Source organism: Panulirus ornatus, chromosome 30 (assembly GCF_036320965.1).
Source record: "Panulirus ornatus isolate Po-2019 chromosome 30, ASM3632096v1, whole genome shotgun sequence".
In the NCBI taxonomy this organism is placed as follows: Eukaryota; Metazoa; Arthropoda; class Malacostraca; order Decapoda; family Palinuridae; genus Panulirus; species Panulirus ornatus.
This window is the reverse complement of record NC_092253.1, coordinates 26,894,090-26,912,751: the sequence shown is the minus strand read 5'-3', so window position 1 is coordinate 26,912,751 and position 18,662 is coordinate 26,894,090. Positions and strand designations below refer to the sequence as shown.

The window sequence follows — 18,662 nt, the reverse complement described above, 5'->3', positions numbered from 1 at the left end:
GTACAGAGCATCAGATTGGGGAAGAGCAGTGTGGTTTCAGAAGTGGTAGAGGATGTGTGGATCAGGTGTTTGCTTTGAAGAATGTATGTGAGAAATACTTAGAAAAGCAAATGGATTTGTATGTAGCATTTATGGATCTGGAGAAGGCATATGATAGAGTTGATAGAGATGCTCTGTGGAAGGTATTAAGAATATATGGTGTGGGAGGCAAGTTGTTAGAAGCAGTGAAAAGTTTTTATCAAGGATGTAAGGCATGTGTACGTGTAGGAAGAGAGGAAAGTGAGTGGTTCTCAGTGAATGTAGGTTTGCGGCAGGGGTGTGTGATGTCTCCATGGTTGTTTAATTTGTTTATGGATAGGGTTGTTAGGGAGGTAAATGCAAGAGTTTTGGAAAGAGGGGCAAGTATGAAGTCTGTTGGGGATGAGAGAGCTTGGGAAGTGAGTCAGTTGTTGTTCGCTGATGATACAGCGCTGGTGGCTGATTCATGTGAGAAACTGCAGAAGCTGGTGACTGAGTTTGGTAAAGTGTGTGGAAGAAGAAAGTTAAGAGTAAATGTGAATAAGAGCAAGGTTATTAGGTACAGTAGGGTTGAGGGTCATGTCAATTGGGAGGTGAGTTTGAATGGAGAAAAACTGGAGGAAGTGAAGTGTTTTAGATATCTGGGAGTGGATCTGGCAGCGGATGGAACCATGGAAGCGGAAGTGGATCATAGGGTGGGGGAGGGGGGCGAAAATTCTGGGGGCCTTGAAGAATGTGTGGAAGTCGAGAACATTATCTCAGAAAGCAAAAATGGGTATGTTTGAAGGAATAGTGGTTCCAACAATGTTGTATGGTTGCGAGGCGTGGGCTATGGATAGAGCTGTGCGCAGGAGGATGGATGTGCTGGAAATGAGATGTTTGAGGACAATGTGTGGTGTGAGGTGGTTTGATCGAGTGAGTAACGTAAGGGTAAGAGAGATGTGTGGAAATAAAAAGAGCGTGGTTGAGAGAGCAGAAGAGGGTGTTTTGAAGTGGTTTGGGCACATGGAGAGAATGAGTGAGGAAAGATTGACCAAGAGGATATATGTGTCGGAGGTGGAGGGAACGAGGAGAAGAGGGAGACCAAATTGGAGGTGGAAAGATGGAGTGAAAAAGATTTTGTGTGATCGGGGCCTGAACATGCAGGAGGGTGAAAGGAGGGCAAGGAATAGAGTGAATTGGAGCGATGTGGTATACCGGGGTTGACGTGCTGTCAGTGGATTGAATCAAGGCATGTGAAGCGTCTGGGGTAAACCATGGAAAGCTGTGTAGGTATGTATATTTGCGTGTGTGGACGTATGTATATACATGTGTATGGGGGGGTTGGACCATTTCTTTCGTCTGTTTCCTTGCGCTACCTCGCAAACGCGGGAGACAGCGACAAAGTATAATAAAAAATATAATATAAATATATATATATATATATATATATATATATATATATATATATATATATATATATATATATACATATATATATATTATCCCTGGGGATAGGGGAGAAAGAATACTTCCCACGTATTCCCTGCGTGTCGTAGAAGGCGACTAAAAGGGGAGGGAGCGGGGGGCTGGAAATCTTCCCCTCTCGTTTTTTTTTTAATTTTCCAAAACAAGGAACAGAGAAGGGGGCCAGGTGAGGATATTCCCCTCCAAGGCCCAGTCCTCTGTTCTTAACGCTACCTCGCTAACACAGGAAATGGCGAATAGTTTGAAAGAAAAAAGAAAAGATATATATATATATCTTTCTTTCTTTCAAACTATTCGCCATTTCCCGCATTAGCGAGGTAGCGTTAAGAACAGAGGACTGGGCCTTTGAGGGAATACCCTCACCTGGCCCAATTCTCTGTTCCTTCTTTTGGAAAATTAAAAAAAAACGAGAGGGGAGGATTTCCAGCCCCCCGCTGCCTCCCCTTTTAGTCGACTTCTACGACACGCAGGGAATACGTGGGAAGTATTCTTTCTCCCCTATACCCAGGGAAAATATATATATATATATTACTTTTTTATCCCTGGGGATAGGGGAGAAAGAATACTTCCCATGTATTCCCTGCATGTCGTAGAAGGCGACTAAAAGGGGAGGGAGCAGGTGGCTGGAAATCCTCCCCTCTCGTTTTTTCTTTTAATTTTCCAAAAGAAGGAACAGAGAAGGGGGCCAGGAGAAGATATTCCCTCAAAGGCCCAGTCCTCTGTTCTTAACGCTGCCTCGCTAACGTGGGAAATAGCAAATAGTATGAAAGGAAGAAAAAAGAAAGATATTATTTTAAAACTTGGCGATTCACTGTACATGAATTAAAAAATAATAAAAGCTGGATATTGATTTTTAAATAATTGCATAATAAAACTGTTCACTCATTAAAGGTTGGTGATGTTACCTAACATTCATACAGTGGAAGCAAAGCAGCGTTACTTAACATTAGGCTATTTTGAGTTGTAATCTTTTTTTTTAGTTTGGCGATGTGGAATCATTGTCATCTACTATCATGACCTCTGTTCACCCATTCCTGTAAACAGCTACCCTCACTCGCCCATCAAAGGTCAGCACTAGTATTAGACATTATCTAACGTTCGTACAGTAGTAGGGGGGCAACATTACATAACGTTGGGCCCTTTTACATCATAACTGTATGATGAAATTAGGTGATGTGGCATCTCTGACACATACTATCATGTTCTCTGTTTGGACAAGCCTGTAAACAGCCACCGACGCTCACTCAGCCAGGTCAACATCAGTATTAGCCGAGACAATGGAGGGTGAAGATAGGTCACGTTCTCCCCTGCCCAGCATTCCTCCCCTCCTCTCACAGCCAGTGATGATGTAATATCTCATAAAAACACCTCTTATCTTCATTTTTCATCTAATTTTATCTAATCATGTATGTACTGGCTTATTCTCTGATACTTTATTATTCCTAAAATATGCCGCCTTACACAGATGTATAAAAAAAAATGTTGCTCGCCTTTAATGGGTTAATGGGAAAAATAGCTCCATGTTCATTCATGATGATGGCATTCCTGTATCAAAGACTGGAAGTCATACCTGCTCTTCATTGCCTGAGCAGCATAAAGTTGCCACTTGAAGAGGGATAGAGGTTGGAAGGTAAGATGCATTTCCAGAGTTTTAGTAGTACTGTTGATGGCCCGGTAGTCCTTAACTAGGTTCCAGTATGTATTCAGGAAAGTGATGGGTTTGTATCTGAAATGCAAAGCAAACCAGTGAGAATACTATTATGGAGAGAAAACAGCTGGACATTTCAAAGAAAGTGTTCTTAAAGGTTGTTCTACAAGAAGAACATTGTTTTGACAGAAATCAACATGAAAGTAATAACCAGTTATGATGAAATTAAAAAACCCTGCATAAGCTGGAAATGAAGATTTTCAAGGATAAAAACATTATCTCTACCACATGCAGGGCCTAATATGCATCTGAGAGATCACTTGTTTAATGAAAAGTTATAAAATTTTCATTTCTAAAATAAGGTATATCCATGGGGTTCCACCCTCTTCAACCATCATAAAATAAATGAGGTCAACAGCTGCTTGTTCAAGAACACACATCAAGCTGCCTAGCCCTATGAATTCATATAGGTAAGGTGGCACCAAACAACCATCCATCCACATTCATTCACTTATTACTGATGTCTATGGCTAAGGAATGTTATGAAAAGCAAATGAGAAAGGGTTTTTCAAGTAGAGAGAGGAAGGAAAAAAACAACATGCTCAGAGAGCTCTCCCTATAGCAGAAAAATTCTATTTGTCATTCCAAATCAACAGATCTCATCAAAGGAAAAGCACTGACAGAACCAAAGTTTAATGACAACTAATCCCCATTCTAGAACATGGCGGAATACCCAACCCACCAAAGGAAGATCCACATTTAACCAGATATAATCAAACAAATTTATTTGCTGAATAAAACAGATTTCTGATATCTCATCCCATAAGAAATTCATCAAGAAAGGCAAGACAAGCCTCCAACAGACAGTCCTGCTTGTGAAAGGGGTACTACTTCTTGATCTAACAAGTAATGTATCCTGCTGAAAAAGGCTTAAGGGATCCAGGATGAATGGGCAAATGTTCTCCCAAAACATATTCTGCGAGAACATGGAAATCTTTGCAAATCTTGGCTGAACATGATGATGTTCCACAGGAGAAATTTTACAGGACTTTCATATTAAAATAGGTATACTCTTATATATTTATCTATCAACATATCTATATATCCATGGGGATAGGGGAGAAAGAATACTTCCCATGCATTCTCTGCATGTCATAGAAGGCGACTAAAAGGGATGGGAGTGGGGGGCTAGAAACCCTCCCATCCTTGTATTTTAACTTTCTAAAAGGAGTCATGCGGGGAGCGCTCATCCTCCTCAAAGGCTCAGACTGAGGTGTCTAAATGTGTGTGGATGTAACCAAGATGAGAAAAAAGGAGAGATAGGTAGTATATTTGAGGAAAGGAACCTGGATGTAAAGGGGAAGAGTAGTTTGGGAATGTCTTGAGAGTAAAGTCAGGGGTTGGTGAGAGGACAAGAGTAAAGGAAGGAGTAGCACTACTCCTGAAGCAGGAGTTGTGGGAGTATGTGATACAATGTAAGAAAGTAAACTTTAGACTGATATAGGTAAAACTGAAAGGATGGAGAGAGATGGGTGATTATTGGTGCCTATACACCTGGTCATGAGAAGAAAGATCATGAGAAGCAAGTGTTTTGGGAGCAGCTGAGTGTGTTAGCAGCTTTGATGCACAAGACCAGGTTATAGTGATGGGTGATTTGAATGCAAAGGTGAGTAATGTGGCAATTGAGGGTATAATTGGTGTACATGGGGTGTTCAGTGTTGTAAATGGAAATGGTGAAGAGCTTATAGATTTGTGTGCTGAAAAAAGACTGGTGATTGGGAATACCTGGTTTAAAAAGAGATAAACATCGGTGAAGGGGGCTAATGGGTAGGTAATAACAAGTAGTAGTGAAGTGAGGAGATGGAGTCCCTGGCCCAAGCTGCTGTTGTTTATTTCTGTGTCACACATATGTGCACTGATAGCACTCAGTCCACAAATACCATCTCTCTTCATTATAGGTAATTACAATCAGAAAGGCCAAAAGATTTCTAAATCAACTGGTATTATCACTGTGAGAAAGGTTAAGCAATATGTACAAGATCACCTATTAAGCCTTCTCCGTGTTCATTTCTATAATCTTCTGGTGAAAAAATCCAAATGGGAGCATTTCCAAACCCAAATTTATGATGGTGAACCTCTCCTAGGTAGAACTGACGAAAGGATTCTCAAGAACATCATGAGGGAACTGGCATACCTGCAGCTGCCATATCAGGCTGTTTTACCCCCTCCAGGGCTACCAGTCACTATGATTATCATCTTCTCATGGGTCTTTATCAAAGCCTAAATATTCTAATTTGAGGTCATGACACACTAACTCATGACTTTGCTACTAAAATATTCCCAAACCATTGTTCCCTATTATTCTCAAACATACTACCTCTCTCTCTCTCTCTCTCTTCTTATGTTGGTTACACCTACTCACATTCAGACACCCCAGCCTGAGCCTTTGAGGAGGATGATTACTCCATCCTAGGCTCCTTCTGTTTCAAATTTCATATAAAGGTTTTAGGAAAAGAGAAAATCATATAAGTGGGAAGTGGATTGTGATAATGAAAGGGCTTGGAAAGAATAGCTTGTGGAAAGAGATAAAATGAGAGATTGAGTGCAGAATGGCAAAAGGCATGAGTTAATGAGGCTAGGGTAGAGGGTGAGGAATAGGAGGTATTTAGGAAGGCACTGCTTACATGCGTGAGAGAACTGTGTGGTATGCAGAAGGTGGGAGGTGAAGGGTAGGAAGTGAAGGGATGAGAAAGTTAAGAGAGGCATATTGGCATCCTTTGTAAGGAGGAAGTGCAAGTGTTTGACATATGTACAAGAGAAAGCAAGAGGAGTCTAAAGGAAGGTGCAGAGGCTGAAAAAGAAGACCAATGAGAATTGGGATGAGCAAGTACCACCAAACTTTAGGAAGGAAAGAGAAATGTTTTGGAAGAAGGTTATTAATGCAATGCAAGAAAAACAAGAACGCAAATGTGACCATCAGTGAAAGGCACAAATGGAGACATTCTAACAGGCAGAAATGAGGTGAGGAAATAAAGTGAGTACTTTCAAGGGTTGTTAAATGTGTTCATTGATAGTATGGCAGATGCAAGGTGCTCTAGACATGGAGATATGCAAAATAAGAGAATCAAGGAAAGTGGTTTAATGAAAAAAGGTGAAAGCTTTGTGTCATATGAAACGTAGCAAAGCAGCTCAAGTGGATGGGATTGCAGGTGAATTTCTTAATAAAGGGGGTTACTATACGTTTGATGTGTTGGACTTTCAAGGTATGTATAACTCATGGTGAGGTGCCTGGGGATTGGCAGAATGCTTGTATAGTGCCCCTGTATAAAGGCAAAGGGGACAAAAGTGAATGTGCAAACTGCAGAGGTATAAGTTTGTTTAGCACCCATGGGAAGTTGTATGGAAGAATGGTGACTGAAAGAAAAGTAATATGCACAGACTTTCAGACTGGGGAGGAACAATGTGGCTTTAGAAGTGTTAGGGATGTGTGGATCAGGTATTTGTTTAGAAGAATGCATGTGAGACAGATTTAGAAAAACAAGGCTTGTATGTGGTGTTAATGGAACTGGAGAATGCACATAATATGGCGGATAGAGATGATCTGTGGAAGGTGTTGTGAATATATGGTGTGGGTGGTGAGCTGCTAGAAGCTATGAAAAATTTTTATAAAGAGTAAGGTGTATGTGTGAGTAAGAAGAGAAAAGGGTGAGTGATTCCAGATGAAAGTAGATATAAAGAAGGGTTATGCGATGTCACTATGGCTGTTAAATTTATTCATTTATAGGATGGTGAGTGAGATGAACATAAATGTCTAGGAAAGAGGAGCAGGTAGGCAGTTTGTTGGGGGTTGGAGGGTCAGGGAGATGAGCCAGTTGTTTGTAGATGACACAGCACTAGTGGCAGATTTAAATTAGAAACTGCAGAAGTTGGTGTCTGAATTTAGGATAGTGTGCGAAGAGAAAGTTGAGAGCAAATGTGAATACATGCAAGTTTATTAGATTTAGCAATGAAGAGAGACAGGTAATTTGGAGAGTGCATTTGGAGATAACCTGGTGGAGGTGGACTCTTGTAGATGCCTGGGAGTAGATATGGCAGCAAATGGAACCATGGGACATGAAGTGCGTCATAGGGAGGGTGAGGGGGGAAAGGTCCTACGTGAAATATGGAAATCATGGAAAGAAAGCTCACTGTCTTTAAGTGCAAAGATGGGTATGCTTGATTATAAAGTAGTCCCATTGCTACTGTATGGATGCAAGTCATAGGCCTTAGATGAAAATGTAGAGAAAATAGTGGATGTGTTGGAAATTAAATGCTTGAGGACAAGTACATGGTGCAAAGAGGGTTGATTAAATAAGATATGATAGAGTATGAGAGAGATGTGTAGTAAGAGAAGTATGTACATGAGAGCTGAAAAGGGTATGCTGAAATAGATTGGACATATGGAGAGGTGTGAGAGGAACGGATGACTAAGAGGGTGTACATGTATACATGTCAGAAGTGGTGAAAACAAGGAAGAGGGCAAAACTAAGCATGAGACCGAAGGACAGAACAAAAGATGCTTCAAAGGTTCCAAACCTGAAAATGCACTTGGGTGTGAGGCTTAGAAGGGATAGAGTAAATTGGAACAACATGGTATACAGGGGACTGCATTCAGTCAGCCAGCTAATCCAAGATATATGATGCCATTGGGAGCAACCATGGAAATGTCTGTGGAGCTTGGTTGTGGATATGGGGCTCTGGTTTCAGTGCATCATGCATTACACCAAAAGAAGATGCAAGTAAATCAAGCACTTTCTCTATATGTTCCTAGCACTACCTCACTAATAAAGGAAATGGCAAACATGTATGGGGGGAAAAATGAACAAAATTAAGAAAATTTGGTTTAGCAGGGCAGAGGGACAGGTTAGACAGAGAACATTTTGAGAATGTGAAGTATTTTAGATACCTGGGACTGGACAGGGCTGCAAATGGAACCATGTGGAAGCAAGTCATAGGGTGGGTGAGGGGGTGAAGGTTTTGGGAGCAATGAGAAATGTGTGGAAAGGCAGGAGAAAATGAGCATGTTTGAAGGTATTTTAATTCCAACAATGTTGAACATGAGGATGTGCAGAAGAGGGTGGATGTGTTGGAAATGCAATGTTTGAGGACAACATGTGATGAGGTGATTTGATCAAGCATGTAATAATATGGTCAGAGAGAGGTCTGGTTACAAGAAGAAAAAGGTTCAGAGAGCTGAGGTGTGCTGATATGGTTTGAACAAATGTAGAGAATGAGTGAAGAGGCCAACAAAGAGGCTACATGTGTCAGAAGTGGAGCAAACAAGGAGATGGGGAGACCAAATTGAAGATGGAAGGATGGATTTAAAGATATTTTTAGTTGTCAGGGCCTGAACACACGAAAGGGTGAAAGGTGTGGACAGGATAGAATGAACTGGAACAATGTGGTAAGCATGGTAAGCACTGGGAGATCCACTGTCACAGGACTGAACCAGGGCATGTGAAGCAGCCAAGGAAACCACAGAAAGGTCTGTGGGTCTGTGGTTTTGGTGCACTAGAAATGACAGCTAAAGAATGGATGTGAACAAATGAGGCTTTCCTCCACCTGTTCCTGGCACTAACTCATTAATGCAGGGAACAGTGAAGTATGAAACAGTGAAGCATGAAAGAAAGACATATATTACTGATCAAAGCATACATAAAATACACCATTCTCTTAATAAATTAAATGACAAATATACACAAAAAAATAAATCCTGGTCAGTGGGATGGAAAAAGCTGATCTCTGGCAATAAAAGTCCTATCTGTACCTGATCCACGAAAATTCTGTTCTGTCATACAGTTAGGAGAAGTAAGTCAATGACTTCATCCCTGTAGCAGTCTCTGACTGGTGAAAAAAGGGCCTGAGACAAGCAAGGTGCAAATACTATGTTTAGGTGGATAGTGAAGGATAGGGAAGGCCAGTGCTTCCTCAAAACACAGGGTTAGAAGGTTCTAACCCTAATTTTTATTGATAATACCTTAGAAAATCTCTCATGCTCAAAGAACAGACTGTAGAGGGGAAAAATAAATGAAACTAGTTACAAACTTTTGTGATTTTCTCTAAAAGCCTGTTACTCTTTCGAATTCTTTTCTTAGCAAATCATTTAGCCATCCATCATTAAATCTAGTGCACAGGACAGCTAGTCCTACATAATCAAGGTCTGGCATAAATATTCAAGTAGATTTCACTATTTCTGGGAAGACCATCATTCAAAAGAACTTCTTCCCAATTATACAGGAAATATTAACACCAAGAATGAAAGTAATGAGTTCTTAGAGGACATATTATAAAGGTCCTGGGTCATTGACAATGCATCCTGGTAAATCATTTCACAGAATTGATGCTTTTACAAAGAGATATACTACAAGAATAGGGTTATTACCAGTATGTGATACCACAAATCTTTAGTAAATGTAAATGTTTGTGGAAATCAATGTATTCAATATTGGAAATTTACAGGTTTGACAAAAATGATAATTGTAAATTTAGGTGTTCTCCTACTTATGAGGAAGTACTGACAGAAAATTTGCAAAGGTATAGAGTGTCTAAAAAAGGAAGAAAAACTATTGACCTAGTAGGTTGTTTGCTATCTCAATATATGGGTCTGATGCTAATTTTCACCCAGTAAAGTCAGTTATGTGTTATCACAGTCCACTGAGAAATAAAGTTTTAAAGGTTGAACTAGTTCTCTCTCTCTCTCTCTCTCTCTCTCTCTCTCTCTCTCATTTGACTGCTGCTTCCTGCATTAACAAGGTAGTCCCAGGCAACAGATGATGAAGAAAGGCACATCTGCTCATAGAATACACTGAAATGGAACAATGTGGTATACTGGGGTCAACATGCTATCACTGGACTGAACCAAAGCATGTGAAACATTCGGGGTAAACAATGGAAAGGTCTGTAGGGCCTGGGTGTGGATAGGGAGCTGTGGTTTTGGTGCATTACACATGACAGTGAGAGAATGAGTGTGAGTGGAAATGGCCTACTTCATCCGTTTCCTCGCACTAACTCACAAATGCAGAGGGTCACGATGCTATTTCCTGTTGGGTGAAGTGGCACTGGGAATGGATTAAGGTGAGTAACTATAAACATGTGTATATATGTATAAGTCTGTGTATGTGTACGTATATTTACATACATGTATATGTATGTGTATATTTATTTATTCTTATCATACTTTGTCGCTGTCCACTGTGGTAGTGAGGTAGTGCAAGGAAACAGACGAAAGAATGGCACAACCCACCCACATACACATGTATATACATACACGTCCACACACGCACATATACATACCTATACATCTACACGTATATATATATATATATATTTTTCATTTTTTTTTTATTATACTTTGTCGCTGTCTCCCGCGTTTGCGAGGTAGCGCAAGGAAACAGACGAAAGAAATGGCCCAACCCCCCCCATACACATGTATATACATACGTCCACACACGCAAATATACATACCTACACAGCTTTCCATGGTTTACCCCAGACGCTTCACATGCCTTGATTCAATCCACTGCCAGCATGTCAAACCCGCTATACCACATCGCTCCAAATCACTCTATTCCTTGCCCTCCTTTCACCCTCCTGCATGTTCAGGCCCCGATCACACAAAATCTTTTTCACTCCATCTTTCCACCTCCAATTTGGTCTCCCTCTTCTCCTCGTTCTCTCCACCTCCGACACATATATTCTCTTGGTCAATCTTTCCTCACTCATTCTCTCCATGTGCCCGAACCATTTCAAAACACCCTCTTCTGCTCTCTCAACCACGCTCTTTTTATTTCCACACATCTCTCTTACCCTTACGTTACTTACTCGATCAAACCACCTCACACCACATATTGTCCTCAAACATCTCATTTCCAGCACATCCATCCTCCTGCGCACAACTCTATCCATAGCCCACGCCTGGCAACCATACAACATTGTTGGAACCACTATTCCTTCAAACATACCCATTTTTGCTTTCCGAGATAATGTTCTCGACTTCCACACATTCTTCAAGGCTCCCAGAATTTTCGCCCCCTCCCCCACCCTATGATCCACTTCCGCTTCCATGGTTCCATCCGCTGCCAGATCCACTCCCAGATATCTAAAACACTTCACTTCCTCCAGTTTTTCTCCATTCAAACTCACCTCCCAATTGACTTGACCCTCAACCCTACTGTACCTAATAACCTTGCTCTTATTCACATTTACTCTTAACTTTCTTCTTTCACACACTTTACCAAACTCAGTCACCAGCTTCTGCAGTTTCTCACATGAATCAGCCACCAGCGCTGTATCACCAGCAAACAACAACTGACTCACTTCCCAAGCTCTCTCATCCCCAACAGACTTCATACTTTCCCCTCTTTCCAAAACTCTTGCATTCACCTCCCTAACAACCCCATCCATAAACAAATTAAACAACCATGGAGACATCACACACCCCTGCCGCAAACCTACATTCACTGAGAACCAATCACTTTCCTCTCTTCCTACACGTACACATGCCTTACATCCTCGATAAAAACTTTTCACTGCTTCTAACAACTTGCCTCCCACACCATATATTCTTAATACCTTCCACAGAGCATCTCTATCAACTCTATCATATGCCTTCTCTAGATCCATAAATGCTACATACAAATCCATTTGCTTTTCTAAGTATTTCTCACATACATTCTTCAAAGCAATCACCTGATCCACACATCCTCTACCACTTCTGAAACCACACTGCTCTTCCCCAATCTGATGCTCTGTACATGCCTTCACCCTCTCAATCAATATCCTCCCATATAATTTACCAGGAATACTCAACAAACTTATACCTCTGTAATTTGAGCACTCACTCTTATCCCCTTTGCCTTTGTACAATGGCACTATGCACGCATTCTGCCAATCCTCAGGCACCTCACCATGAGTCATACATACATTAAATAACCTTACCAACCAGTCAACAATACAGTCACCCCCTTTTTTAATAAATTCCACTTCAATACCATCCAAACCTGCTGCCTTGCCGGCTTTCATCTTCTGCAAAGCTTTAACTACCTCTTCTCTGTTTACCAAATCATTTTCCCTAACCCTCTCACTTTGCACACCACCTCGACCAAAACACCCTATATCTGCCACTCTATCATCAAACACATTCAACAAACCTTCAAAATACTCACTCCATCTCCTTCTCACATCTCCACTACTTGTTATCACCTCCCCATTTGCGCCCTTCACTGAAGTTCCCATTTGCTCCCTTGTCTTACGCACTTTATTTACCTCCTTCCAGAACATCTTTTTATTCTCCCTAAAATTTAATGATACTCTCTCACCCCAACTCTCATTTGCCCTTTTTTTCACCTCTTGCACCTTTCTCTTGACCTCCTGTCTCTTTCTTTTATACATCTCCCACTCAATTTCATTTTTTCCCTGCAAAAATCGTCCAAATGCCTCTCTCTTCTCTTTCACTAATACTCTTACTTCTTCATCCCACCACTCACTACCCTTTCTAATCAACCCACCTCCCACTCTTCTCATGCCACAAGCATCTTTTGCACAATCCATCACTGATTCCCTAAATACATCCCATTCCTCCCCCACTCCCCTTACTTCCATTGTTCTCACCTTTTTCCATTCTGTACTCAGTCTCTCCTGGTACTTCCTCACACAAGTCTCCTTCCCAAGCTCACTTACTCTCACCACCCTCTTCACCCCAACATTCACTCTTCTTTTCTGAAAACCCATACAAATCTTCACCTTAGCCTCCACAAGATAATGATCAGACATCCCTCCAGTTGCACCTCTCAGCACATTAACATCCAAAAGTCTCTCTTTCGCGCGCCTGTCAATTAACACGTAATCCAATAACGCTCTCTGGCCATCTCTCCTACTTACATAAGTATACTTATGTATATCTCGTTTTTAAACCAGGGGGGGGCCAGAAATCCTCCCCTCCTTGTATATTTTTAACTTTCTAAAATGGGAAACAGAAGGAGTCACGCGGGGAGTGCTCATCCTCCTCGAAGGCTCAGATTGGGGTGCCTAAATGTGTGTGGATGTAACCAAGATGTGAAAAAAGGAGAGATAGGTAGTATGTTTGAGGAAAGGAACCTGGATGTTTTGGCTCTGAGTGAAACAAAGCTCAAGGGTAAAGGGAAAGAGTGGTTTGGGAATGTCTTGGGAGTAAAGTCAGGGGTTAGTGGGAAGACAAGAGCAAGGGAAGGAGTAGCAATACTCCTGAAACAGGAGTTGTGGGAGTATGTGATAGAATGTAAGAAAGTAAATTCTCGATTAATATGGGTAAAACTGAAAGTTGATGGAGAGAGATGGGTGATTATTGGTGCATATGCACCCGGTCATGAGAAGAAAGATCATGAGAGGCAAGTGTTTTGGGAGCAGCTGAATGAGTGTGTTAGTGGTTTTGATGCACGAGACCGGGTTATAGTGATGGGTGATTTGAATGCAAAGGTGAGTAATGTGGCAGTTGAGGGAATAATTGGTATACATGGGGTGTTCAGTGTTGTAAATGGAAATGGTGAAGAGCTTGTAGATTTATGTGCTGAAAAAGGACTGATGATATATATATATATATATATATATATATATATATATATATATATATATATATATATATATATCGCTACCTCGCAAACGCGGGAGACAGCGGCAAAAAAAAAAAAAAAAAAAAAAAAAAATATATATATATATATATATATATATGTATGGGGGGGGGGGGCATTTCTTTCGTCTGTTTCCTTGCGCTACCTCGCAAACGCGGGAGACAGCGACAAAGTATAAAAAAAATATATATATATATATATATATATATATATATATATATATATATATTTTTTTTTTTTTTTTTTTTTTTATACTTTGTCGCTGTCTCCCGCGTTTGCGAGGTAGCGCAAGGAAACAGACGAAAGAAATGGCCCAACCCCCCCCATACACATGTACATACACACGTCCACACACGCAAATATACATACCTACACAGCCTTCCATGGTTTACCCCAGACGCTTCACATGCCTTGATTCAATCCACTGACAGCACGTCAACCCCTGTATACCACATCGCTCCAATTCACTCTATTCCTTGCCCTCCTTTCACCCTCCTGCATGTTCAGGCCCCGATCACACAAAATCCTTTTCACTCCATCTTTCCACCTCCAATTTGGTCTCCCTCTTCTCCTCGTTCCCTCCACCTCCGACACATATATCCTCTTGGTCAATCTTTCCTCACTCATTCTCTCCATGTGCCCAAACCATTTCAAAACACCCTCTTCTGCTCTCTCAACCACGCTCTTTTTATTTCCACACATCTCTCTTACCCTTACGTTACTTACTCGATCAAACCACCTCACACCACACATTGTCCTCAAACATCTCATTTCCAGCACATCCATCCTCCTGCGCACAACTCTATCCATAGCCCACGCCTCGCAACCATACAACATTGTTGGAACTACTATTCCTTCAAACATACCCATTTTTGCTTTCCGGGATAATGTTCTCGACTTCCACACATTTTTCAAGGCTCCCAAAATTTTCGCCCCCTCCCCCACCCTATGATCCACTTCCGCTTCCATGGTTCCATCCGCTGACAGATCCACTCCCAGATATCTAAAACACTTCACTTCCTCCAGCCTCTCACCATTCAAACTCACCTCCCAATTGACTTGACCCTCAACCCTACTGTACCTAATAACCTTGCTCTTATTGACATTTACTCTTAACTTTCTTCTTCCACACACTTTACCAAACTCCGTCACCAGCTTCTGCAGTTTCTCACATGAATCCGCCACCAGCGCTGTATCATCAGCGAACAACAACTGACTCACTTCCCAAGCTCTCTCATCCCCAACAGACTTCATACTTGCCCCTCTTTCCAAAACTCTTGCATTTACCTCCCTAACAACCCCATCCATAAGCAAATTAAACAACCATGGAGACATCACACACCCCTGCCGCAAACCTACATTCACTGAGAACCAATCACTTTCCTCTCTTCCTACACGTACACATGCCTTACATCCTCGATAAAAACTTTTCACTGCTTCTAACAACTTGCCTCCCACACCATATATTCTTAATACCTTCCACAGAGCATCTCTATCAACTCTATCATATGCCTTCTCCAGATCCATAAATGCTACATACAAATCCATTTGCTTTTCTAAGTATTTCTCACATACATTCTTCAAAGCAAACACCTGATCCACACATCCTCTACCACTTCTGAAACCACACTGCTCTTCCCCAATCTGATGCTCTGTACATGCCTTCACCCTCTCAATCAATACCCTCCCATATATATATATATATATATATATATATATATATATAATTACGAGTATTCCTGGTAATTATATATATATATACATATATATATATATATATATATATATATATATATATATATATATTCTTTCTTTCATACTAGTCGCCATTTCCCGCATTAGCGAGGTAGCGTTAAGAACAGAGGACTGGGCCTTAGAGGGAATATCCTCACCTGGCCCCCTACTCTGTTCCTTCTTTTGGAAAAAAAAAAATGGCCCAACCCACCCCCCATACACATGTATATACATACGTCCACACACGCAAATATACATACCTACACAGCTTTCCATGGTTTACCCCAGACGCTTCACATGCCCTGATTCAATCCACTTACAGCACGTCAACCCCGGTATACCACATCAATCCAATTCACTCTATTCCTTGCCCTCCTTTCACCCTCCTGCATGTTCAGGCCCCGATCACACAAAATCTTTTTCACTCCATCTTTCCACCTCCAATTTGGTCTCCCACTTCTCCTCGTTCCCTCCACCTCCGACACATATATCCTCTAGGTCAATCTTTCCTCACTCATTCTCTCCAGGTGCCCAAACCATTTCAAAACACCCTCTTCTGCTCTTTCAACCACGCTCTTTTTATTTCCACACATCTCTCTTACCCTTACGTTACTTACTCGATCAAACCACCTCAAACATCTCATTTCCAGCACATCCATCCTCCTGCGCACAACTCTATCCATAGCCCACGCCTCGCAACCATACAACACTGTTGGAACCACTATTCCTTCAAACATACCCATTTTTGCTTTATGAGATAATGTTCTCGACTTCCACACATTCTTCAAGGCTCCCAGGATTTTCGCCCCCTCCCCCACCCTATGATCCACTTCCGCTTCCATGGTTCCATTCGCTGCCAGATCCACTCCTAGATATCTAAAACACTTTACTTCCTCCAGTTTTTCTCCATTCAAACTTACCTCCCAATTGACTTGACCCTCAACCCTACTGTACCTAATTACCTTGCTCTTATTCACATTTACTCTTAACTTTCTTCTTTCACACACTTTACCAAACTCAGTCACCAGCTTCTGCAGTTTCTCACATGAATCAGCCACCAGCTGCCTCCAACACCATATATTCTTAATACCTTCCACAGAGCATCTCTATCAACTCTATCATACGCCTTCTCCAGATCCATAAATGCTAAATACAAATCCATTTGCTTTTCTAAGTATTTCTCACATACATTCTTCAAAGCAAACACCTGATCCACACATCCTCTACCACTTCTGAAACCACACTGCTCTTCCCCAATCTGATGCTCTGTACATGCCTTCACCCTCTCAATCAATACCCTCCCATATAATTTACCAGGAATACTCAACAAACTTATACCTCTGTAATTTGAGCACTCACTCTTATCCCCTTTGCCTTTGTACAATGGCACTATGCACGCATTCTGCCAATCCTCAGGCACCTCACCAAGAGTCATACATACATTAAATAACCTTACCAACCAGTCAATAATACAGTCACCCCCTTTTTTAATAAATTCCACTGCAATACCATCCAAACCTGCTGCCTTGCCGGCTTTCATCTTCTGCAAAGCTTTTACTACCTCTTCTCTGTTCACCAAATAATTTTCCCTAACCCTCTCACTTTGCACACCACCTCGACCAAAACACCCTATATCTGCCACTCTATCATCAAACACATTCAACAAACCTTCAAAATACTCACTCCATCTCCTTCTCACATCACCACTACTTGTTATCACCTCCCCATTTGCACCCTTCACTGAAGTTCCCATTTGCTCCCTTGTCTTACGCACTTTATTTACCTCCTTCCAGAACTCTTTTTATTCTCCCTAAAATTTAATGATACTCTCTCACCCCAACTCTCATTTGCCCTCTTTTTCACCTCTTGCACCTTTCTCTTGACCTCCTGTCTCTTTCTTTTATACATCTCCCACTCAATTGCATTTTTTCCCTGCAAAAATCGTCCAAATGCCTCTCTCTTCTCTTTCACTAATAATCTTACTTCATCCCACCACTCACTACCCTTTCTAATCAACCCACCTCCCCCTCTTCTCATGCCACAAGCATCTTTTGCGCAATCCATCACTGATTCCCTAAATACATCCCATTCCTCCCCCACTCCCCTTACTTCCATTGTTCTCACCTTTTTCCATTCTGTACTCAGTCTCTCCTGGTTTCGGCACATGGAGAGAATGAGTGAGGAAAGATTGACCAAGAGAATATATGTGTCAGAGGTGGAGGGAACAAGGAGAAGTGGGAGACCAAATTGGAGGTGGAAAGATGGAGTGAAAAAGATTTTGTGTGATCGGGGCCTGAACATGCAGGAGGGTGAAAGGAGGGCTAGGAATAGAGTGAATTGGATCGATGTGGTATACCGGGGTTGACGTGCTGTCAGTGGATTGAATCAGGGCATGTGAAGCGTCTGGGGTAAACCATGGAAAGCTGTGTAGGTATGTATATTTGCGTGTGTGGACGTATGTATATACATGTGTATGGGGGTGGGTTGGGCCATTTCTTTCGTCTGTTTCCTTGCGCTACCTCGCAAACGTGGGAGACAGCGGCAAAAAAAAAAATATATATATATATATATATATATATATATATATATATATATATATATATATATATTTTTTTTTTTTTTTTTTTTTTGCTTTGTCGCTGTCTCCTGCGTTTGCGAGGTAGCGCAAGGAAACAGACGAAGGAAATGGCCCAACCCACCCCCATACACATGCCTTGATTCAATCCACTGACAGCACGTCAACCCCGGTATACCACATCGCTCCAATTCACTCTATTCCTTGCCCTCCTTTCACCCTCCTGCATGTTCAGGCCCCGATCACACAAAATCTTTTTCACTCCATCTTTCCACCTCCAATTTGGTCTCCCTCTTCTCCTCGTTCCCTCCACCTCCGACACATATATCCTCTTGGCCAATCTTTCCTCACTCATTCTCTCCATGTGACCAAACCATTTCAAAACACCCTCTTCAGCTCTCTCAACCACGCTCTTTTTATTTCCACACATCTCTCTTACCCTTACGTTACTTACTCGATCAAACCACCTCACACCACACATTGTCCTCAAACATCTCATTTCCAGCACATCCATCCTCCTGCGCACAACTCTATCCATAGCCCACGCCTCGCAACCATACAACATTGTTGGAACCAC

The 18,662-nt window shown here is 41.5% G+C and overlaps 1 protein-coding gene across 1 annotated transcript in view; it reads right to left on the bottom strand.

Annotated features, from left to right (window-relative positions):
- The window catches only part of LOC139758522 (putative lipid scramblase CLPTM1), a 192,902-nt gene that overhangs the window by 144,517 nt on the left and 29,723 nt on the right, over positions 1 to 18,662 (bottom strand). The window contains 1 exon segment of the mRNA XM_071680042.1: positions 3,056 to 3,211. Within this exon segment, the coding sequence (XP_071536143.1) occupies positions 3,056 to 3,211 (156 nt within the window).